The sequence below is a fragment of the Sciurus carolinensis genome, chromosome 18, assembly GCF_902686445.1.
Source record: "Sciurus carolinensis chromosome 18, mSciCar1.2, whole genome shotgun sequence".
In the NCBI taxonomy this organism is placed as follows: Eukaryota; Metazoa; Chordata; class Mammalia; order Rodentia; family Sciuridae; genus Sciurus; species Sciurus carolinensis.
Genome location: NC_062230.1, coordinates 34,683,724 through 34,707,603, shown reverse-complemented (window position 1 = coordinate 34,707,603; position 23,880 = coordinate 34,683,724). Strand labels below are relative to the sequence as shown.

At 48.1% G+C, this 23,880-nt stretch overlaps 1 protein-coding gene across 2 annotated transcripts in view; it reads right to left on the bottom strand.

The window, feature by feature from the left end:
• The window catches only part of Usp7 (ubiquitin specific peptidase 7), a 57,601-nt gene that overhangs the window by 14,566 nt on the left and 19,155 nt on the right, over window positions 1-23,880 (bottom strand). Inside the window, exons 1-11 of one of the 2 annotated variants that reach the window (XM_047533468.1) lie at window positions 16,435-16,539; window positions 15,548-15,722; window positions 10,866-11,064; window positions 8,601-8,739; window positions 7,817-7,905; window positions 6,746-6,854; window positions 5,595-5,725; window positions 5,114-5,168; window positions 4,108-4,188; window positions 3,929-4,019; window positions 1,456-1,538 (exon numbers count right to left, since the gene is read on the bottom strand). In XM_047533468.1, coding sequence (XP_047389424.1) covers window positions 1,456-1,538; window positions 3,929-4,019; window positions 4,108-4,188; window positions 5,114-5,168; window positions 5,595-5,725; window positions 6,746-6,854; window positions 7,817-7,905; window positions 8,601-8,739; window positions 10,866-10,951 — 864 coding nt within the window. In that variant the 5' untranslated portion in view covers window positions 10,952-11,064; window positions 15,548-15,722; window positions 16,435-16,539. Of the gene's footprint in view, window positions 1-1,455; window positions 1,539-3,928; window positions 4,020-4,107; window positions 4,189-5,113; window positions 5,169-5,594; window positions 5,726-6,745; window positions 6,855-7,816; window positions 7,906-8,600; window positions 8,740-10,865; window positions 11,065-15,547; window positions 15,723-16,434; window positions 16,540-23,880 lie in introns of those variants that run through there. The other variant, XM_047533467.1, reaches the window with a different exon arrangement.

Below are 23,880 nucleotides of genomic sequence, written 5' to 3'. Positions count from 1 at the left end.
CATTTAACAGTCATTAAACACTATGAAATAATACAGAGGGTCACAGCAAAACCAGTACTTGGCAATAGGAAGTGAAGGTTGTAGCTGTGTCAGAACAGGTATGCAGTGGACGCCCTGATGAGTAGGCACAGACAGGCACGGCTGCCAGCTGGAAGGCCCACCAGCAAACGGCCTGCGCTCTCTGGATTCCTCACCAGGTCCTGGAAGAGCTCGGTCTCACTTCTCATCAGCACCCCTCTCCCCAGTGACAGACTCTGTGCTACTGGACTCTCCCATGCAGCCCCAAATTCTACACAAGGTCTCTTCTAGAGGGACAAGTGACCCCTACGCTCTAGGCCTCCATCTGTGGACAACCTTGGTCAGTTCTCCGTTCCTCACCAAAAGAAGGCCCTGAGAATTTCAGCCACTGTGAGGCCTTATCATGTGCCTGATTCAGAGGTGTATTTCCAACAAAAGGCCAGACACTTGGAGGAAATAGGGGGAGCCTCAACAAGACACACCTCTTTGTCAACTTTCTTTAAGTGTGCCTGAGAATGCTTAGGAAGGCAGGTTACCTCTGCAAAGAAAAACTCCCAAATACCCAGGAACCACGAGACCACACTACAGAATGGTGCTGCAAGAGAAAATAATTTTTCCCACCACTGTCCACCAAGGCGAAGACTCTACAAACAGACTGCTCACCTAGACGCCCACACACCCAGGACAGAAGAGAGCAAGTCTTGTGAGTGAACCGAAACATTTCCTAGCACACTGGATGACAAAGCTCTGATATCCACAGAGACACCTTCTGATCTCTAACCTGTGCCCCTCTGACCTGGCAGAGCAGTAGGCATACTGCCCACTATAAAACAGGTACAGTGGCACCATGAATGCTGAATTGACATCTTGCTCAGAGAAGGTCAATCTGCAAAGTTGTGATAAGAAATTACTTGAGCCAATGAGTCCAGGTTAGGAGGCTGGGAAACCAGAACCTGGGCCACTGGACGGCTGGATCCAGCAGACTAGCAGACTGCCCAGGCCCCATCATCAGACCACAAGGCTCCCTGCTCTGCCAGACACCCAGAGTCCCCAGGGCCATGGTCCTGGAAGGCACTCCTTACTCTAGAGCTGTTGCCCTCAGAAAACTACCTGCATCGAAAATTAAAATAAAGCACGAATAACTGAAATAAGTAACAACCTAAAAAAAATCTCATGTGTGATCACGAAAACACGAAGGAGAGCTCCAGCCGAGAACACAATGGACGAAATAAAACTTCCTCCCACACCGTGGCCACCCTTCGACCCGCAGGATGGCCGCGACGCGGATGCACTGTGTCTCCTGCTGCCTCCCACCCCCACCCCTCAACTCTGAGAAACACTTCCTTGGAAGCACACAATGCCACAGGTGCTTCCCACTGGTGGCTGAGCAGAGGGACAGGGAGAGGCGGAGACAAGCACCAGGGGACACCTCGTTACCTGCAGGCCGTGCTCCCCGGCATCGTATTTGTTGTCACCGTCTAGTTGTTCTACTGCCACGTAATCCACAAACGACTCGAATACTTTAAAGAGAGAGAGAAACAGGTCAGCCCACGTGAGCACTGAACCTTCACTGTCGCAGAGCCAACCCAGTGCCGATCCCGGACATCAACCTGCTGGGACGGCTGGGAGACTGACTGTAGTGACCAACACCTCTGCTGCAGGGCTGGGCCTGCCCTGCCAGTTCCACTGGCTCACAGGACACTGAGAGACTCCTCGGGGGGCTCAGGGGGCAGCATCACAGGGTCAAGGTCTTAATTTTGATTTTGGCTGAAGCATTTCTACTGAAGGTATGACAGACTGCACCGGGCGGAGGGCGCGGACAACGGGTTGGGAAGCAGAAGGGCGCCATCTGAAGGCAGCGCTTGGCGGCCGAGTCACACAGGACAGCGGGGTCAGCAGGACGCCCAACACTCACCTGTTAGAGAGGCTCACAGACAAACAGAAAAGGCAACAGGACCAGGCAAGAGAACATCAAGAGAGTGAAAGCAGACACTCAGTGACAGCAAAACCAACGATTCTGCTAAACAAACGGCAACAGCAGAGTGACAGGCATGCCACCCGATGGGGAAGAATTGCCACAGTCACGAGGGCAGCAGAGCCTGACCACAACAGCGCCAGCAGCACACTCTGGATGACAGGCAGTGCGCCACAGCGCGTCCCTCAGAGGAGGGACAAGACCAGAGCACAGGACAGCCAGCTCACTGCTGGCATTCCCCAGGCTGCCGCGCAGTCAAGGGAAGCTGGGACAGAGGCCTGTGTCCACTGGGCACTGAGGACAGAAATGAGGAGCAGCCCACAGAGCTGGTGTCTGCTGCAGGAGACAGTGCCCAGGGTGGAGAGCTGCGCAGACAGGGAGTTGGGTGAGGACACTATCAGGGGCCACCAGGAGCAGTATGATCAGGGAGAACGGTCCTCAGAACTCGTAATGAAGAGGTGCTCCCACCAGCCAGTGGAAATCCTCCTAACCCATGGGAGATTCAGCAGAAAACTCGCAGATGAACCTCCACAAAACGATGACACCCCACCTAACAAGGCTTAAAACACGGCTGGAGAACCAACCATTCCCCAGCAACCTTGCTGTGCTCCAGGGCAAAGGCTAAGGACTTCAGTTCCTACCAAGAAAAACTCACTATGCCTGGCAGCCAAGAAAAGAAGACCAAGCACGCAAAGAGGCTGCACATGCGGCCCAGGATGAGGGACAAAACCGTCCCAGAGGAGGACAGCCAGAAACTGAGCGATGGACGCCGGCAGGCGAGGGCATCAGGACAGTCGACGACTGCGCTCCCTACGTTGAAGAAGGGACCTGGGAGATCCCTATAAAAGGATCCAAATAAAACCTCTCAGATATGAAAGTAGTACCAGGATGAGAGACAGCAGACAGGAAGACTGCTGAGGTGGGGGACAAAGCCATGCAAACAACCCACAGAGCCGGCCGGGCAGCAGGAAGGGTGTGCAGGGGGACACCACACCAGAGCACAGCACAGCTGGTCAGGCAGCCTGACGACTGTGACCCAGGGGGAGCCATCAAAGCAGTGCAGTGTGGGACACTTCTGCACAGAGGACGAAGGTACAGCAGACCTCTGGGGAAGCAATACAGACGACAGGACACCGAGAGGATGACGGTGGCCTCCTGACAGCCTGCACACAGGGAGATGGAGGCCTTGGCACACCTGCAGGACGGGGGAGCAAGTCGCTGAAGACCACCTGACAGGGAGCGAGGACAACGCCAGAATGAAGAGCCCAGCAGCACTGAATAAAAGGCCAGTAAAGAAATCCCCTCCTATGTTTAAAGCCTATTCAAAAGGAACTCAGACGTCACGTGAAAAGAAAGTACTTACACGAATCTTTTACAAAAAAGAAACCACCCAATTGTCAATAAGCATTTGAAAAAGAGAGACCATCATAGACCTTCAAGGAAATACAAACTGTGGATGACCCCACAGATCCAAAAAGCAATTCCATACTCGCCAAAAAGGCAGGCAAGGGGAAAAGTGGCTGTCATGTACCTGACACCTCAACTGAACACACATAATGTCTGGGAAAGAATGGCTTCCCAGGAAGTTTGTTGTACAATCCTAAAATGGAATACTATAAAACAATGGAAATGATCAAGCTATTTTTATTTACAACAAGACTATTCCACAATGTTGAACAAAAAAAAATTCAAAGACGACGATGTGCTACCCAAAATCCTTTAGATAACATCGAGAACATGCAAAGTCAGAAGTCCAGATGGTGGGGTCCTGGGGAGGGAGCTGGGGACTGGGCAGGGCTGGGGCAGAGTTTGGGTGTACGGCAAGGGCTCTGTCCACCCAGGGCACTGCGCACTTTTAGAAAAATGCTATGTGAGTGAGACATCAAACCAAAACAAATGATCAAAAGCTCACGCCGTTCAGCACGCAGAACTTACTGTTTTTCTTTCCTTTTATACTTAGCTGGATGTCATAATAATCTTCTCTTCTGTCAGACCGATAGTCTACCTCTTTGCACTGGATATACGACTGCAGGAAGCACAAGAGAGCCTCGTTATTAACGGCTACATCTGAACTGAAAATTTAAAAAACGTTCTTTAAGCTAAAGCTCACGTACCACCATTTTGCCTCGGAATAATTTCGGGATGGTGCCTTCCACACACGTGCCTTTCATCTTATTCTCCACGTTATCAAGCAACTGAAAGAGAAGGGCCAAGCTTCATGACGACGGTCACACTTCAGTGAGACGCAGTCATTTAATACTCGAAATATCAATGGTCAAAGAAATTCTAGACTATTATGACCTTTGGCATGCAATTATCAAAAACATACAACATCTTCCTTCTTGGTTGGATTTTTACAAAAATATCTACATGCAACAGTTGAGGTTAACCTTTTATACAGCCTTTGGAATGAATTAGTAATCTGTAGTGCCTTTAAAAGCATTTTTAATATTCATTTTACCTCTGTGGAAAAGCATGTAAATTGATCACTAAACTTAACTCGTAATGGTCCACACCAAGAGATTAATGAGTTGAGCCTGTCAACAGGATTGACTGGTTTGTCCATGGATATTTAATGAACTGGATTCAATCCAGCTAGTGCTGCAAAAAAGAAAACACACCTTGCCCAGCCAATCACCTTGAACACCCATGTTGTGTTTGTGTTTTTGTGTGTCTTCCTCACAACTGGAGCGTAAGGCTCTGCTAGCCTAAGGAGTTTGGGGAGAACTGACAGTGTGTGGAGATCTGCATCAGGAGAACATGGTGCTCCGGGGTCTGGGTGTCAGAGCAGTCTCCTGAGTCACCTTGTGCAGTGACCAAGGACCACTTGACAGACACCCAAGCATCATGTTTGGTTCTCTGCTTGGTGACTCATGTATGTACACCGATCTAACGAGGTAAACACATACTGTTTAAATTCAAACTTCCCTAACACGTTACCTCCAAATAGCTAATCAAACAGCTCCTTCCAGCCTTTAAAACTAGACAGATGCTTCCTTCTTGTTCTAGCCCAGATGTGTCCTGAACAAAGATGGGTGTTGTCTGAATGAGCTCTGAGGTTTCACTTGTAACTTCTTCAAAGTCAATGTAAGAACTGTACAATTATTGCTTGAAACTTACCACTCGACATAGTTCTTGAACATCATGTTGCATGAAGCTATCTAAAGTTTCCCACCTTTCAAAGATAAAATAGACATCTATATTCAAACACTCAAATTAGAAATGAGTAAATTAAACAGCAACTTAGATTTTAAAACTAAACTGAATAATCGGCCATTATTCTCCAATTAATTTTTTATGAAGATTACTGTGGGGGTTTTAATTCAAAAACAGGAATGTTTACAAGTGTTTCACAGCTTGTGTCTGGAAACTGTAGTGCCCGGGGAGGTGGGGTTAACAAGCAAGTTTGCAGACAAGTGAAGCTACAGATGTTGAAAAGCAAAATTCTAAGGAGATGAAACAAAATACAAAGATTAAAAGCACGGAGACCATTAAGTGCCCAGCCTCCCTGGCTGAGGGGCACCCTGCACACACTGCCACCTGAGTCCCCTCACTTGTCCCTCAACAGGCAGCAGAACTGGGGCAGGCTTCTGGTACATACCCAAATGACTTTGTTAGCTTTTTTGTTCCTACGGGCTTATCACTGTGCTGTAATTCGTAGAACACTCTTTGTAAGGCTAAAGGGACGCTCTTGGATGAATCGTCGCCCTCTGTTGGCATCATGTACACAGCCTGAAAGAATGAGTTCAGGATCAGAATTCCGTTCATGTAAAAGTATCAAGTCTAATATCACAACGGGCAAGCAACTAACTGCTAGGGCTTTTAACTATCCCAAAATAGGTCGGAAAGTCTGAAATCATGAATGTCTTTAGAAACAATCTAGGAAACACATGATAGGAAAAGAAGAAATTTTTAAAAATCACTTACGGCAAACACCCAATAGACCCGCATTCACTCCATTTCTTAGGGCCATAGTTTAAATTTACCATTACTCATGGACAACGGATTTGAAAAACTTAAAAACATCACTGAAATAACCCCCGTTTGCACCCCCTCCCCCAGAACACGTAAACGACAAGAAGGCTCATCAACCAGCCACCTTCCCGCGGCCAGGAGTGCCGCTGCCTAGACTCCTGGGCAGTTCCCACAAGCCCTCACGATCCACACGCACCCACCCTGCGTTAGATTCTGAGCGTGTGTTCGTTCTTGTTCTCTTTCTCTCTCCCTCTCTCTCTCACTCTATATATATATAAAAATAGCTGCATCCATAAAGTGAATATTAGACTCATAGCCAATATTCTTTCAACTCAATTAAATATTTTTTAGTAGTCAATGGATCTTTATTTATTTGTATGTGATGCTGAGTATCAAAGCCAGCGCCTCACACAAATCATGCAAGTCTCTACCACTGAGCCGCAACTCGAGCCTCTTCAACTCAATCTTGATATAAAAACTTCAACTGATGCCACTAGTGGCTTTCATGTTTAAAAAAGAAAAAAGAAAACAACAACAACAACAACTTTACATTTTGTTATTCCCAGCACAATTAGTTAGGTCTATAAAATGATGCTGACTCTCACCCACCCAAGTTAGCTTAAGAGAGTCGGTGTCCAGGCACCAGGGAATGACACCCATCAGCCCAGCCAGGGCTCCCTGTGGATGCAGTGGCAGAGAGGGACAGGAACGTCTGCTGGGACCCTGGACACACCTGACAGTGGGTGGCAGGGTGGGGAAGAAATACCATTCATTTACCTTTCGTAGCTGATTTGTGAAAAATAAAGTCTGTAGAAGGCTGTTCATGTAACAAGTCGCTCCCTGATTCTTTAAACCGACATAGCCCGTGTGCTTCTTTGAGTCCCACCTGAAAGACCAGGCCAAGCTTGAGGGTGACCGCACAGAACGCAACAGCGCTCCGCGACGCTCACGGGGCAGTCCGACTCCTACCGGGGCTGATGTGGCTACTGTGTGCCTCGGCTTTACCTCTAACAACCTGACAGGAATGGGGTCCACACACCTCTCCTTACCAGGTCCAGGGCACAAGGGGCACTCAGGTCTCAGTTCTTACACAGTTTACACAGTTCATTTGTGTGACTGGTGTAGTTCAATCCCAGAGGTCACATAACCCTGTCGCCATGCTGACAGTTCAATCCACTGCTGTGTGCGCACCTGTGTCACTGGGCCTGGACCAGGACAGCACACGCTGGGCAGGCACTCTGCAACTGAGTCCTCCTCCAGCCCTTTAGAAATTCCATTTCCAGACAGCGTCTTACTACGCTGCCCAGGTTGGCCCCCAAACACACAAGCCTCCAGGCCCAATGTAAGGTCATTATTTACCAAGATCAGCACTCGAAGACACTGAAACGCCCCACACTCCCACAGCCTGCAGAGCAGTTTAATCATGCACACATTACAGCTCACATGTGTAGCTGCAGGAAACCAATGGCCCCGGGTTGCAGTGCCTGCCTCTTCCTTGCTTGAGGGTTACCATGTCCCTGCCCTCTTCAAAATAAAAAGGCAAAGCATCTCTGCAGTGGCTATTTACATGCTGCCCTGGGTTCCTCCACCAGGCCAGTCTCAAAGTTCGAGATCTCAAACTATGGCTGTCTTGCTGACCACAACTGTATTCCTAGTGCCAAGCAGAGAATGAGGTGAAAGGACTGTCCAGCGAACCTGCTGGATGGGGAATGGGAACAGGCACCTCTGATGTGTGCTTAGGTGCGGAGAGGGTGCTACTTGTGGAACACAGGTCCGTCTTAAACACATGCTGTTGCTTGGTTCAGTTTGGCACAAAAGGTGATTTAACAGCACCCATTCAGAACTTACGCAACTCCATGGGGAGCATCCGCCTGCACAAAGACTTCAAAAGTGACTTTGTCATCATCTATAAATCCTTTCTCAGGATCAGTCACTTCCTATAAAAGACAAATAAGAATATCCAACTTTCATCAGAACACACAAATGCTCACTTCATTCCAAAAGGACAACATTCCTAGTGTCCTGTACTTAACAGATTACACTACTGCTTTTTAACACCCCCATTTTGCTTCTGCTTTGGAAGCATTTCAATTTGTTTAAACAGTAGTCTCTGAACAAAACCTGCGAAGGTATGGACCTTTAGGAGTCATCCCAGGGGTACTGGGCTCAGTGGCAAGAGCATGGACAGGAGCCACATGTCTACCAGTTAGAGCAGGACTGCGGAGGGTCTGGAGACTCAGGTAGAGTAACATTAAGGAGTAAAGAGTCACTTAGAAGCAGGAACATTCCAAGGAGCATTACACTGGCCACCACCTCTGCAAAAAGGAGCCAAAATGACTAATGTGAAAATCACACCACCCAGACTAGCCTGACCCAAGACAGAGCCCACGGAGCAACGTGTCTGGTGAAGGGACTCGGCTGGCCAGCGGAGCCCCCAGGTGTGCTCAAAGTGGAGACCTCAATGCAGATGGGTGTGCCAGCAGCTAAGCCCAGAATCAAACCAATTCCACAGACACCTGCCCAACCTACAAAGCAAAAATTCACTCAAAGATGAAAGAAGGAGTTGAAGAATTAAAGAATTAGTGGGAAAGTAATAGTGCTCAGGTGATTCAGACTAAATACTGTTACTTACACTCCAAGCCATAAAATTGGAAAATCCCCAATCGTTTTCCTTGTGGAAGAACAAATGGCTAATGCGACGACTGAAGGACTTTTCATCGTCTCTGTAATTGATGATCTTCAGCACTGCCTGGGCGTGACAAGACCATGACCTGTTCAGAGAGACAACCTGCGCCTCAGTTGACGAGCTTAGCTGACGTCTGCCATGCTTACGACACTAAACCAGCACAGGGAGACTCCCTTCTCTCATGGTTGAGGAAGGCTCGTTTACCTTTTAAGTAGGGGAAGGGGGTTTAGGCCAGCCCTTGTGGAGTCTGAAATGACTTAACTTATTTTTTAGTTCCTAAAATGCTTGAAGCCAGTATTTTTAAACAGCATCTACAAAATACAAGTTTCTGGACTCTGAACATGGCCCTGGGTTCTGTTAGAAGTTTTTGGACTCTGAACGTGGCCCTGGGTTCTGTTAGAAGCCTGAGCTGGCCTGGGGCACAGCTGGGCACGAGAGCACTGTTGCAGGCCAGGCACGTCAGGCCCTCACTCCTTCCCAGCAGCTCGGTTGAAAAGATTAGAGAAAAATAACTGACTTTTTAGTAGAAAATAATTATTTAAAAAGAATAAAAATAGGGCTGAGCTGGTGGAGCTCAGGGAGGCTCTAGGTTCCGTTGCCAGCAATGGGGAAAAGGAGAAATGAAAGGAGTGGGTGGGTGCACGCGTGCAGCTGACGCCGACAAGGCCTCGCCCGGCACCGCTCCTGCGCCTGCGCGCTCAGCTCTGCTGCACACCTTCCCCACACCAGGAAGGACTGGTACTCTGGCTGCCAGATCCCGGTTGTGCAGGAATGCCCAGGCATCCAGGAACTCAGCGAGCAGGGACACAGGATCGCAGTGATGGCCCGCACATGTAGCCGGGTGGAGCAGGCCACAAAGGGGCTCAGGAACCAGTGTTTAAAAACCAAAAAGGCTTATCCCCTGACAGCCACTAAGGAGAGGTTCACTAAGCAGGGCTTCCTCTGTGAAGGGGGCCACCATCCCTGGAATGCTTTGCTTTATTCTATTTGGTACTGGGGATTAAACCCTGGGCACATCCCCAGCACTTTATATTTTGAGACAGGGTGTTGCTAAGTTACCGAGGCTGGTTTTGAACTTGCAATCCTCCTGCCGCAGCCTCCCAAACTGCTGGGATTATAGGTGTGCACCACCACACCCGGCTATGATATGCTTTTTAAAGCAAATGGAAGGACAGTGCTGTTCAGATGGGTGCTTCTGCTTGCTCAGGATGCTTAGAAGATATGGAGAGCTTACTTCTTCCAAACTATCATACAGGCCAAGACTATAGACAAAAACAAGTCCAGCCCCAATACTCATAGGATCATATCATAATGCCAAAGAGAAGAAAAACTCTAACCTATACACAGTCTCTGGCTGGAGTCAAACCCCGGGCTTGTGTGTGCTAGGTAGCACTCTGCCATGAGTACACCCCAGCCCAGCTGGGCAGTGAGAAAGTGAGCTGTACTCCTGGGGGCGTGCATTTGCAGCGCAGTGAGAGGCCTCGCTGCTTGGAGAACATTCTCTATCAAGAGCTCCCTGGGCCCAGATCTGGGGATGGCAAAAAAAGACTTGGGCAGATGAGGGCCAGGGAAGCAACTTCCAGAGGACAAACAACCTACCCTCCCTCAACTGCCTGTCAATAAGGCTTCCAAAAAAGTTTAACACTTGACAGTTATTGATACCAAAGGGAGATAAACCTCTGAGATCAAATTAATGGGCAGGCAGTCTAGAATACTCATAAAAACGTGAAGCCGCTCATCTTCATCTTCATCTTCACGTAAACAGGACCACCATGATCCCTCTCCATCTTAAGGCATTTATGCCATCCCTCCTTAAGGCATTAACTTGTACTTTCTGAATAACCCGCAGGGTTAGCTATTACCCAACAAAAGGAAGCGTGGCCCGGACTGCGAGTTGCTCAGCAGCGCAGCAAGCGCAGGCCGGAAGCCGGCGTCCTACCACAGACGGCCCTGATTCCACGGGCTGGAGGTGTTAACACGGCAACTTCAGTCTTTTGTTTTCAAGTAAAAAATGTACTTTTCTAGTTTGGATAATACGTACCAGTGACTTTTTAAATAAAGAAGTGTTTTGTTTAGTCTAATTTAAAAGCAAAGGGCTGTGTGGAGGCAGCAAGGAAACTGGAAATGAAATCGAGGAAGGCTGATTGAATTTGGCTTCCAATAATGTAATAACTATTTGTGGATTTGTAGTTGCATCATTTAAACTCTTACGTGGAATCAGATTCAGCATTGCACTGGAGAAAGAATCCTACGCTTTTTTGGTGTGGTCTGTCTGGATAAAAGCGTGGCATCACCATAATCTTCCATGGCAGATTTCGCACAAAACACGGAGGGCTAAGGACCGACTCACTCAGTCTGCTGAAGCGCTCGACAGTGAACTGAAAGGTTGCCTCGGAGCGCCAACTGGTGTCTGCAAGAAAACACGCCATCAATCACGGAGCCCGTGCATTAACTGCAAGCACTAGTACGCACTTGGCAGGGACTGGTCTGTGCAATCTCAATCTATCGGCTAACACCCGAGAGCATGGTTTCCGTTATCAGACGGCTAGAACCGTAAGATGACCGCCTCTGTTTGAGTGAATCCCTGCTGCCTCAGAGGGCTACGGCCACTTGCCTTCCCTCTTACTCAACAGTTGAGTGTAGCACAATGTCTGTTCTCCTACATCTTCATTCCCAAGCATCCTGGGCACTGAACGAGTATAAAGACTTTGCAGGGAAGGAGCAAAATGCCTTAGATAACTGGCCAAGGATGGGGCTTGTGGAGAGAAAGAAGACATGGGCCTCAGGCGGAGGTCTGGGGGATGTTTGAACACTGGCAAGAAAGGACCTGGGAGGGTCGCCACTGCCCTGACGCACAGCCCTGCTCAGAGGCACGGCCCCGTCAAAGTCGGCTGGAAACTGCTTCCGTTACTCGCGATTTTTGTGAATACTAGCCTGGACTCCTTATGGGAATAATTCTGTGAAGATAAGAAAGTAGTGTTCTCTTCAACGTGAATGGAGGCCAATATTAAACGTTAACAAGACTGACGGCTCATTTACGGATTTAAGGTTTCTGCCAACACAACACCTATCAGCAGAGGTAAGGCTGAGTCTGTGTAATATTCCACCTTCTCACTGATCATCCACATGCCACTGCAGGCATGGGCCCATTAGCGTGACAAGTCTGGCAGTGTCTTAGTGCTGGCTTCTCAAACCACGATGAGGACTGTCATCCCATGGCCACCCTGCCAAGTCTGTTACTGACCAACACTCATGCAACAGAGTAACTGCTGTAGAAGGCCGAGTGGTCACAGATGGCTCTGAATGCTTTCACTCTCCGTGCCTCTCTCGTTGCAGAGAGCCAACAGGTGGCTGATTGACAAGAACCGAGGGCCACACTCTGAGGGGCCACACACCAGACAGGCAGGCTTGAAGGCTCTTCCTGGCTTAGCACCAGGTGCGAAACGTTCCTGAACCCCAGGGGCACAAGGCACAAATGAGACTGTGGGCGTGGTGGAAAAGCATGTTAATAAGGTCCCAAGGCCACCTGACAATCTCAGGCCTCTGAAGGCCACCTTGATGGGACCTGCTGACCCATCAGTCTCCAAACTGTACTCACACAACTGAGTTTTCAGGATGCGTCACTTCTCTGTTCACAGAAATTACTGAAAGTTCAGAACTAATTGAATTTGTTCTTAAGAAAACATGTCCATCAGTCCTCACGAGAGAGTATTCTTTACCAAAGAAATCCAAGCCCCGAGTCTCTGCAACAGTTAGTACTTCCACCTTCTCCCCAGTTCTTTCGCTCTGCGTGTCCCTTCTCGGGGCTTACGGCAGGGCACGCTTCAGAAGAGCGGTTCAAAGAGGGGCTGCATCCAGGAGACGCGTGACTGACTCCAGCCTGCGCAGGTGGGGTACACCCCTGCCGCCTTCAGGGTAAGTCAGGAAAAGCAAGAAGCTGGTTGGAGACACTGATATCTTGAGATGCAGACGCCCATCAAATTAGACTGTTAGCATACCTGCTCTCTACAGACCATATGTACAAAACTGCACAGAAGAACCTGGAAACCACAGAACAACTTTTGGATTCTCTGCTGAAAGGCTGTGCTTCTCTTCTAACTCATCTATTCTGTATAATTCAGCTTTGAAGGACTGCATTTAATATGCAAAAAACTGACACAGAATAAATGCTTTTTAAAAATTCTCCCACCCACACATTAAATTCCTGAATTATCTTATAAGATTAAATAAACAGTGGTGAGGTGCCACATATTCCTCTGTGCCCAAGTCCAGCACCACCAGGCAAAGGTGCTCGAACCACTTTGTTAAGTGACACACAGACATCCAGCTCACACTCAAGGCACACCTCTAGAAGAGATGTATTTCCACATAATAGGCTAATGAGGGAGTTCAGCATGAAACACTGTGAATACAAATGTTCAGAGCTGGAGGTACAGTTAGTGGCAGAATGCTTGCTTAGCTTAGGAGAGGTTCTAGGTTCAACCCCTAGTGATTAAAAGATAAAGAGAAATGAAAAAGAAAATATTCACCTCCCTAGCTCTAAAACTCTGTTCTAACAGAATTAAAATTTGTACTGAATGCCAAGCAAAAGAACTATGAAGACAAGATGCAGTCTTGAAACCCATCTGTAACAGAATAGCCAGCCAATTATTCCAAGAAGAAGAATTATGAGAGTGACTGACAAAACGTCTTTGCCTAACGAAATGGATCCGATAGCACATGGGATCCAGGATCCCCCCCTCCCCCCGCAACTTCATGAGTTTATGGTTAAAGTTAAAAAGATTAAAAAACAAAACAAAACAAAACAAAACCACTGGGGATTATGAGGGCATCCTATGCTCTACAGACTGAGTACTTCATTGGAACGAGCCTGTCATCTCAGGACACCACTGACAGTGAGCTGTCCCTCTGTGCTCCCTTTTCTGTTGACAGGATGACAGACTCCTGCTAACCCTGTCACTACACAAGCTTGGCCAGACTCTTGAATGACCCACTACCTTCAGTCCTGCCCCTGAAGCCTCCAAGTAGCAGCTGCAGTCGTCAGACAGTCCCCAAGTCCCCACTGCCCTGGCGTCACACTGCTCTAATCTTCACCAGCAAGTCGCTGAACAACCTGGGCTTTGGTCGTGGAGAAGCAGACGGAAGATGCAACACTGCAGAGATGCCCGAATCAGGCACGATTCCCCAAGTGGGGCTCTCACGGTTACTGGATCCAACTTACTTCTCCATTTTAATAGGAGTTTTTAAAGTCCTAGTTAAGCACCAGCTATTACTTCTGTTTAAGTGAACCAACAATTATCTAGATTCGTCTAGATTCTTGCAGGCTGCGTTCGCTCTCAAACATCTCCTGGTCATCTGAGGAAAACCCCTTCATGAGATTCTAAGGAGTAGAGTAGATAGGACTAGAAGGAAGTAATTCTAATAATTGCCAGTTATTCCCTCACCAGAACTTTTAAGTGATCTCTCTTCCTCAACTACACGTGCCCCCCAGCTACCCATGCTGTTAGCAATTCCCCCTCCCCGCCTTTACTGGGGACTGAACACAGGGTTGTTTGCCACTGAGCTACATCCCCAGCCCCATTCATTCATCCATCCATCCATCCATACATTAGGGATCAAACTCAGGGCTCCATGCATGCCAAGCAAGCACTTCTACCACAGAGAAACAGCCCCAGCCCTTTCAAAAACTTCTGTTTTGAGACAGGTCTTGTTAAGTTGCCCAGATTATCCTTGACTTGTGATCCTCCTGCCTCAGCCTCCTGAGTGGCTGGGATTGCAGGTTTAAGCAGCCACCACCTGGCTAGCTAGGAACTTCTTGTACAAGAAATGCCCCTTACTAAGAAGGATCCTCTGCATATCAGTCAAATCCCGAAAAGAACAAAAAACTTACAAATCCCTCTAGGTGCTGGGGATGCCGCTCAGTGGTGGGGCTTTTGCCTAGCAAACAGAAGGTCCTGTTTGAATCCCAAGCACCACAAAAAACAACAACCAAAAACTCTAATCCAGTGTTTCCTAAAGTGGATGTCCTAGTTCGGTATTTTAAAGATTTGGGGAAAGAGGTTCTGAAGTCCACAGAGTCTGGGGGAATCATTAGCAAAACTCTCATGTGGAAACAGTGTGTCAGGGCACAGATACCTGCGGCAAACCACAGCAGAGACCCAGAGTTCCACAAACTTCCGAGAATTCTGAACCCTCTCCACATCATGCTTACACCCTGCAGAAGAGTGTTTCAAGTACACATCAGGGCTGGAGTAAGGTCGCCTCAACCAAGAGTTCTGCAGCTAGAGCCAGAGCCCTCTCCCTCCCACACCTGGGCCTCGAGTGGACAGATCTTTCATCCCCGGGCCTTGAGAAAGCAACTGAAATTCCAAACTAAGAAGATGCCACCGAAGACCACCCTACTTGCCCACAACAGGGGCTTTTCCCCTTTCATGTCCTACGATTTACATTATTTACTATTAAAATTTAGCAAAATCTGCCTGAAAAGTCAGAAGATTTTGCTACTCTAAGCACTGGTAGCAGTGATTCTCCACCCCCAGAGGTCTGTGGGGGGGGAGGCGGCAGCTCCTGCGGCACAGGACAGCCCCACCTTCTAGCTACACCTGTGTCCTCCCAAGCCCTCCCCCAAACGGGGAAGTGGAGTACTGAGGTGGGGAGGGCCAGTTACGGCTCCACCGTGACCCGCACTGCTCCCAAATGCACACCTGGCACCTCTGACCTGGCCACCTTCCCAAACACGATCTCTGAATCACTCTTGGCATCTCTGGTTTCTGAGGTAAAAACCACCAAAAGCCCAAAAACCGAAGAGACCACACCCACACCGGCGCCCCTGGTCTAGGTGGAAAGCGCACTCCACGGGAACAAAGCAGCGGGTTCAGACCACGCCTCTTTACCTTCCTCAGATATTGCCTCAGCCAGCTGCCAGGGGGAAACCGCACTGTGAGAGAACTCTCAACTGCGGCTGCAGTTTCGCATGGAGGCTGAACTTTTGGCAGGAGGTCTGAACGGCAGTCCTTCTGGTGGTGCAGCCCGTGCCTGATGGTTTCTTTCAACTGCCCCGTTACTCCCCTGGGAAGGACACAACCCTCATGAGGATTGATGGACACGCTTGTACAGAACATGGTTTCATATTACACTGCATGATTCCAGGGGCTGCATAAAGCACTGACTGGCTGCTCCCTTCTCAGGATTCTGACCTTGCAAATGTTTAGGTCACAGAATCTGATAAATTATAAGGAAGAAACAGTCCCGAAAGAAAAAGTGGCTACCTAGACACAACTGTCCATGCATGTACACATGCGTATGCCTCTCTGCGTGGAAGTCAGCGGGCCAGCAGGCGGCCCAGAGCCTGACTCCGGACCTTGCACCTCACAGGAGTGGGGAGGGCCCTGCTACAAAGGACTAGCAGTCACACTACAGTGAGGATGCAGGGAAGACCAATCCCAATGGCTGCAGATATCTTGCTGCAAATGAGAAGGAGAGGAGAGGAAGAGCAACTGGCCCTGAACACTGAGAGCGCTGGAGAACTGCAGGCACGGAGCCACCCACTCACACACCTCTGCCTGGACCTCCTGCCTGGGCTGGGGAGACCCGACTCACCTTGAGATTTTGTAGGCAATCTTGAAATCCAAAACAAATACAAGAGTCCAAATTTCCCTCAGATCTAGCCTCATAAAAACTAGCTCCTCTTACGAAACTCACAAGTATTCAAGGAAAACATACGGATGGAGCCTGTTTGACAGTGTCCGCCGCTGTGAGCGAGCAAGTCCCGTGCACTTACCATCCTCCATGTCCTCTTCTGCATTGCTGTGCCCGTCACTCAGGGCCACATTCCCATTGATGACAGGGTTTTGAGTAATTCTTGGCGGGTCATCTGTATCTCCAGCTTTAATAAAAACAAAAATTTCATGGGTTTTACCATCACAGATTGCATTAAATAAACAAATAACTTTTGGTAACAAATAACTTTTGATAACGTCTAGTAACTACTAAGTCCTAACTGTACCGTCATTTAAATGTCAATTACAACTGACATGAATTTTGTTGTTCTCAAATGCTAAGTGGAATTTGAACATATGACACACTGCGAGATAACTTGTTCCATTTGCAATTATACTTATGGAATGACTGTGTGTGTAAAATGTTAATGTGAAGTTTATTCAACTCTTATTCTATAATGGCTAATCTGCTTAGATTCTGCAGATGCAAGTGGAACACGTTGCGCAACAGCAGACACTGAACCTGTGGACACATTCCCGACTTCGTCCCCACACTGTTGGTCTCAACAGGCCCTGGACAATCTCTGTATAATTATGTAGAGTCTGGAAAGTACTCAGATGCTCACAAAATGGATTTGTCACTAAATTCTGGCTAAAACCTGACTCTTGAAACAAATGAAATTTTAAGTAACGACTGGCAAATACAAGGAGTACACTCCAATTACTCCAGTCACGACGTCCACTCACTGGAAAACACTCCTCTCTCTCACTGACACAAGTCTGTGACTTGATGCCAGACCAAACCCTAGCAAACTTTAGGGTTTCAGGAACTAGACTTCCCACTTGATTCATTGGCTGTTCCAGAACAGCTCTCTGTAACCAATGCTGGCCCCACCCTGCCCTCAGTGCGCTTTCCCTGGCGAACCAGACACCGAGAGGAATGAGTGAAGCAGCAGCAGGAAGTGCGCCTGCACACGCCAGGCAAGGGTGTGCCGGCCTTCACAAGCCTGTGGCCTTAGCCCCTGGCATGAGCAGGCTCTCTGCTTCAGTACCTTGGACAGTTCCCTGTCCTTACCCCTCAGGTTCTCAAAACCCCAACTATGGAGTTACACCATGAAACCTTCCCAACAACCTCAAAACTCTCAGAATACCAAGAACATATGGCCGCCCAGTGACACACATTAAGTTTAAGACTGCTTCCGATCCTGACCATCTTTAGGTTGTTTTATTAAATAGCATGCATACATCTGAATGTGTTAAAAAGTTTCCAGAAACACAGACACACTTTTAAACTGGTCCTTGACCTCTATGCTTGACAGAAATGCTGGGGGAGGGACCACATTCCTGCTGATGACTCAGCTTTCGGAAAAGAAAGGCAGTCAGGCAGGTGTAAAAGATGGGAAAAGACTTAAGAACAGCAAAGAGAATCTCTATAAACGAGTCCAGACTCTCCATGAGCCAAAAGGGGGGTGGGGTGGAAAGGTGGTTCAATGGTAGTGCTTGCACAAGACCCTGGGCTCCATTCCCACAATCACACACACAGATACTTTGGAAGGTCTTTTATCCCCATCTGTCCTCAAACTACATTGAATTACACAAATATTTTTATGGGGGGAATCAGTTACAATACATTCCATCAATGAAATGTTTATAGCTAGGGGTGTGTGTGTGTGTGTGCGCGTAAGCGTGTGCACGCGCACGGGGTTGTTTTTTTAAAATTTATTCATTATGAGACAAGAGTCTCACTAAGTTTTCCAGGATGGCCTTGAACTTGTGATCCTCCTGTCTCAGCCTCCTGGGTCTCCAGGATTTCAGGCACGTGCCACCATGCCCTATGCAACAATTTTTGAAATTCCATGTATCTATACAGCAATTCTCTCAAGTTTGGTTTTAAAAAATTAAGATCCCAAGCAATCTGTATCACATGCAACCTTTGTCACAAAGGAGAGAGCTGTGTTGAAACAGAAAATTTCCGTTTACAGAGCTCAAAACCGTCACAGCCAAGTGCCTATAATCCCAGTGACTTGGGAGGCTGAGGCAGAAAGATGACAGGTTTGAGGCCAGTCATGGGGGTGAGGATGTAGCTCAGAGGTAAGCAACCTGGGTTAAATTCCCAGTATTGCAAAGAAAAAGGAAAAAACGTGCATAAAGAGCTATAAACAAGAATCTCCTAACCTGAGTCTCACAGGAGGGCCCACGGCAGCAGAGCCCTCTCCACCTCCCACTCACTGTGGTGGACATGGCACGAATCTTCAAGTGCTTCACTTCAAGTACACCTGGTACCTCACAGTTTCTCAGTTCAACCAAACACAAGTGCTTCAAGACATGGTTCACTACATACACGTGAAGACAGATCATCAAGCACAAAAACAGAAGACCAAGAAACCATGTGTCAGTGGCCTACACAGTTGCAAGTTATGGAATTCTACATCTGGAATTGTGAAGTACAACAAAGGACCTGGCTTTGGGAGGTCCAGTGAAACAGATGGAGATAGAAGTGAATCCAATTACAGCCAAAGGAGGCCTTCTGGTGACCTGTGACAGAGTGCTTCCCACCAAAATCTAGGCAATTATAAAATGAAGACCAACTGGGACCACAGAGCCCCATCTGCCACACCTTACTGTGTGGGCTGAGAAACAGCAGCAGGACAAACTGCAGCGTGGGCAAGAAAGCCTCACCTTCCACAGCATGTCTCCACGTGGGTCGAGGCAGGTCTCGCTGCAGCAGGCACCCAGGGTGCGCACCAGGAGGAAACCTCCAATGGCGCCAGATGCTCCCCACCCAAACTAGCAGTTCAAGCTGACTGAACATTTGCTGCCCCCCGAACCCCCGAGGCAAGGAGAGTGTCAAGGCTGGTGGCTGCAGAAGAGTCAAAGGTCACTGGTTGGTCCAGCAGGTGCCTGAGAAATAGGACCTGGACCAGGAAGCAAGCTCCCAACTGCCAAGGCAACTCAAGTCCGCCAGTGGGAGACAGAATATCCAGTTTTAAAAGTTCTACAGGAGGATTAAACTTTAATTAAGACACAGAAAATCCCTGGGCCAGGAATAAATAATGAAAGCACCTGATAGTTGCAAAAAAACTGTGCTAGGCTTCTAGAAATAGCTTCCATGATAAGGCTGTCCTCATTTACTGGCAAAGATTAAGTGAAGAAGTGGCACAAACACACTTGTCCCTACAGGAAAGTGACTCGCTCCTGCACTTCACATCGCACGCAGCTGGGACTTTGCAAGACATTAACACTGATTTGGCCAAACGTGAACTACAAGATTCATTTTCTGACATAATTATCACAAATAGTTAAGAGCAAGGCATCTCCCAAAGACTAATATATGTCAAACATTTGTAGGAAAATAAAGCAATTTCCATTCCAAAATACGCATCACACTCAGAAATACAACAGAGGGCGATTTTCACCACTCTACATATCAGAGGCATAACTTTATATGTTTATTAAAAAGGACAAAATACCTATGTTTAGAAACATGGCGGGCTGCCTTGGCTATTGTGCAGTCTGCGGCTCCTTCTCTTCCTGAGGATGCCTGAGCTTACATTCCACCTTCTCCCACTGACTTCCACTTGTGATGTCATAACAGAACTACCATTCCAGCAAGGAACACTTGCCAATTGCTATGGAAATTAGGCGGCGTTAATTTAGCATCTGAATCTCACCCCTGGATAAGACCACCAAAGATGGAATTTCAACTTGTTGGTTTGGACACTTTCTGTAACCTCCCCAAAATTCATAAAAATCCCCCCAAAAAGGGGAGCATATCAAACACCACATGGAAACCCCCAACCTCTGAGAGTCCACCAACCACCCAGCTGTGCCCTGGCCAGAGATCCAGGGCTGCCCCAGACCCACAGGCATCTCCACTCAGACCCCAGATTCTTCCAACAAGTACTAACAACAAACTGCAGGGGCAGCAGATCAGAACAGGTGGTGATTCCCACTCCCTAGACGGGACAGATCAATTGGAGCCTTGGAAAGCATCCCTGAAGCTCACCCTCATTTCACCTCTAATTCAAAATCCCTCTGGGCTTCTTTTTGCCTGGTCCCTCCTCCTTCGAACTCCTCCGCCCCTGTCCCCACTTATTTAAGAACATTATTTAATATAGGCTATCAAAACTAATGAGAAAACCAGTATCTTCCTACATGTAAAGCTTAAATTGATACTACTTCTTGACTAGCAATCCCAAACACATTTGAAAAGAATAACTGAGAAATGCCAGTATGGGTTCTGGAAGCCTTCAATCACCTTCTGGCCCAAGTCTGTGGTTCCCAGCCATGTCTCATGGCTCGGAGTGGAGCCTGTGGAGCGGGGGAGGGGGGTTCCTTCCACATCAGAGTGACTGCATAGAATCCCCACCAGCAGGCTGCCGCAGCATTCTCCCCCACCCCTTTTCTTTTTTGCTTTTTTTAAAAAAGCACCCTACAAAAGTCTTGTCTTTAGGACCAGAAACATCCCTACATCTTTTTCTATTCAGATAGGGCAATACAGTCCAGGACAGAAAGAAGATATTAAGGAAAAGCTGGCAAAATCCTCAAGAAGTGCTGAATTTGCCACGAACAAACCCCGGAGCTGTAATCTGTTAACAATGGGGAAGACCGGGTTTGGGACAGAAGGGAACTCTGTGCCAACTCCGCAACTTTTCTGCAAATCTAAAAGTACTCCAAAATTAAGAGCTCATTTAAAAAGCAACATGGAAGTCCTCAAGCCTAAGAAGGAAAATAACTGATAAAACAAAAATTTCAGCATCACACACTCACACAGAGTTGCCTTTTGAAACTCTTCAGCAATTAAAGGCAGAAAAGAGTCTGAGAACTGCAACACAAAGTTTCCCACAGACACCAAGGGGCAAGTGTCTAGAGAGAATGGACTGTGCGTCCACCCTGGGCTGCAGCAGACGAGGTATGTCACAGGGGAGATCAGCGAACTTCCCTTCCTGTTACTGGGTGTGTGTGGCAGGGGGTGGGTACATAACTGTAGCCAGTGCAGTGGCACACATGGTAATCTCAGCAACTCAGAAGGCTGGGTGGGAGGACTGCAAAGTTCAAGGTCAGCCTCAGCAGCTAAGCCAGACCCTATCTCAAAATAAATTTTTTTTAAATGCTGGGGATGAAGCTCAGTAGAACTCCCTTGGTTTTAATCCCCAGAACCAAAACTACCACTGCTACAATTCCTCAGGTGCGTAGCTCAGCAAAGAGTGTTTGCTGGGTACACCTCCAGCACACCACAAAGAAACAAACAAAAACACCTCCTACCGCCTGACCCTATTTCAGGTAGGGCCCTTTCCAAAGGTCCTCAAGGTGAACTCCCTGGCTACTGAGAGATCTGCAGCCCCAGACTTGTAGCTATGCTTCCCGCCCCGCCCACGGAGGCCGGCACCCAGGCCTGCTCTACCATTGAGTTACATCCCCAGTCCTTTTCAAATTTTACCTTGATGTCTCTTAATCTCGCTAAGTTGAAGAGGCTGGTCTTGAACTTGCAATCCTCCTTCCTCAGCCTCAAGTATCTAGGATTACAGACAAACCACACCGAGCCAGGTCATTCATATGCTTTCCAAAAATGTTTATTCCCCAAAGACTGTATACCCAAACATTATACTAAAATGATATTAAATAAAATAGATTGTTTAATATTATCATACGTGGCTTTATTAAAAAAACAGAAATCATGTAACCTTTCCACATTTCTCCTATAATACTATCTCGCAAAGACGACAGTACAAATTCATAACGAGTACCTTGATGTTGCTGGGACCCACCAAGACCTACTCAGAATTCCCCATATTTACTTGTCCTCATGTGTGCAGGATTCTGTGCAATGTCTGTTCAGGTGCAGGTTTGTGGGTCCACGGCCAGCAGGATACCAACAGCTCCAACACAAGGGCCCTTCAGGCTGCTCTTTCATAACCACCCACATCGCCATCTCTAGCAACCAATCTCTCTTGAATTGTGCCATTTCAAAAGTGTCATAAGTGACCTGCGGCCTGCAACAATGTGCTCCCCCTCGTGGCTGAGCAGGAGTCCAAAGCAGGGGTGTGCCCCTGTTTGACGCTCACCTGCTGACCCCTGGTGCATTTCCACTGGGGGTATTACAAACAGACCTGCTGTGAACATTTCTGTACAGCACCTGGGTTCATATTAATCTGTGCTGCTTGACTGAAGAGTTTGGTGGTCGATCAAGCAAGGCAAACATACAGTGGTGGAGGGGGTAATTTAATGGCCTTCACTGCCCGGACACCCAGGAAGGCACTGGGGTGTGTTCTGAGTCCTCTTGGCGTTCCCACACATGCATGGTGGGCACGCTCTGCTCACGGATGAAAAAGCAGTACGCTAATCCCACGGCACACACCAGCCAGCCAGCCGGCCGAGAGCCATGTACACAGCAGGAATATGCATAAGGGTTTGATTCTTAGTAGCTCCAAAACACTGTGCCACGATTTCCTCGCCCTTCCCTCCAGATGACCATCTCCTCTGACTTTTCTTAACCCCACCCTTCCTGCCACTCCGAATGATGCCTCATCCACGGTGCCCCACGGGTCTGTCCTCAGCTCCCTAAGTTTCCTGCACTTATCGCCAGTCGACCTTCTGGCCCCCAGGAGTCAGCCATGCTTGGTCCGATGGCAACTTCAACGGCTGATACCCAAGAATCAGAACAATCCAAAGAGCTCTGAACCCTGGGCTGCACGACCAGCTTCCTGGCACAGCTTACGTGCCCTTTAAGAAAACTCAGTTCTTACAGCTCCATCCAATTTTGATGGCTCGCTTCACACACACAAAATCTCCAAGTCCTAAAACATACTCTACGCCCATGTGAAGAGGAGAAGACCAGCTGAAAACCCTGCACTGAGGACAGCTCAGGGGGTGGGTGCCCACACCAGGACTGTGTCTCAGACGGGGTCACCTGTGGGACCAAGTCACCCTCTAACCAGGATGGGAGAAGTGGAGGGAGAGAGGATCAGTTAGTTCAAGAGCAAGCACAGAAGCAGGGCAGTGCCAACCACAGCAGGCTGTGGAAGGTGCCACACTCCCCAGAGACTCCAGAGAACTCATTTCTGACCACCACTAAGGAGTGGGGAGATGAGGGTCCGGGTGACTGAAGACCCTGCTGGGATTCCCCTACGCAGAACCAGCCTCGGAATGCATCCAGTTCTCAGACACCATCTGGAGGCGATGAGGGGGTAACCTCTCACAGGACACGAAGTCAGGTGCCCTGATACAGTCCTGTAATTCCAGCCGTGCAGGAGGCTGAGGCAGGAGGATTTCAAATTAGAGGCCAGCCCAAGCAACTTACTGAGATGTTGTCACAAGATAAATTTTTTATTTACTTGTAAATAAAATTTGGTGATGGTGGTGTGGGTGGGGAAGTGTCAGTCCCTGTGTTCAATCAACTAAAAAAAAAGATACAGTAAGGTCACAGGGTCACAGGTCAGAATTATCTCTTCTTCCACCTCAAATCTAAAAATGCAGTTTTCCTTCCAAACTCAGCAAGCAGCTTGAAA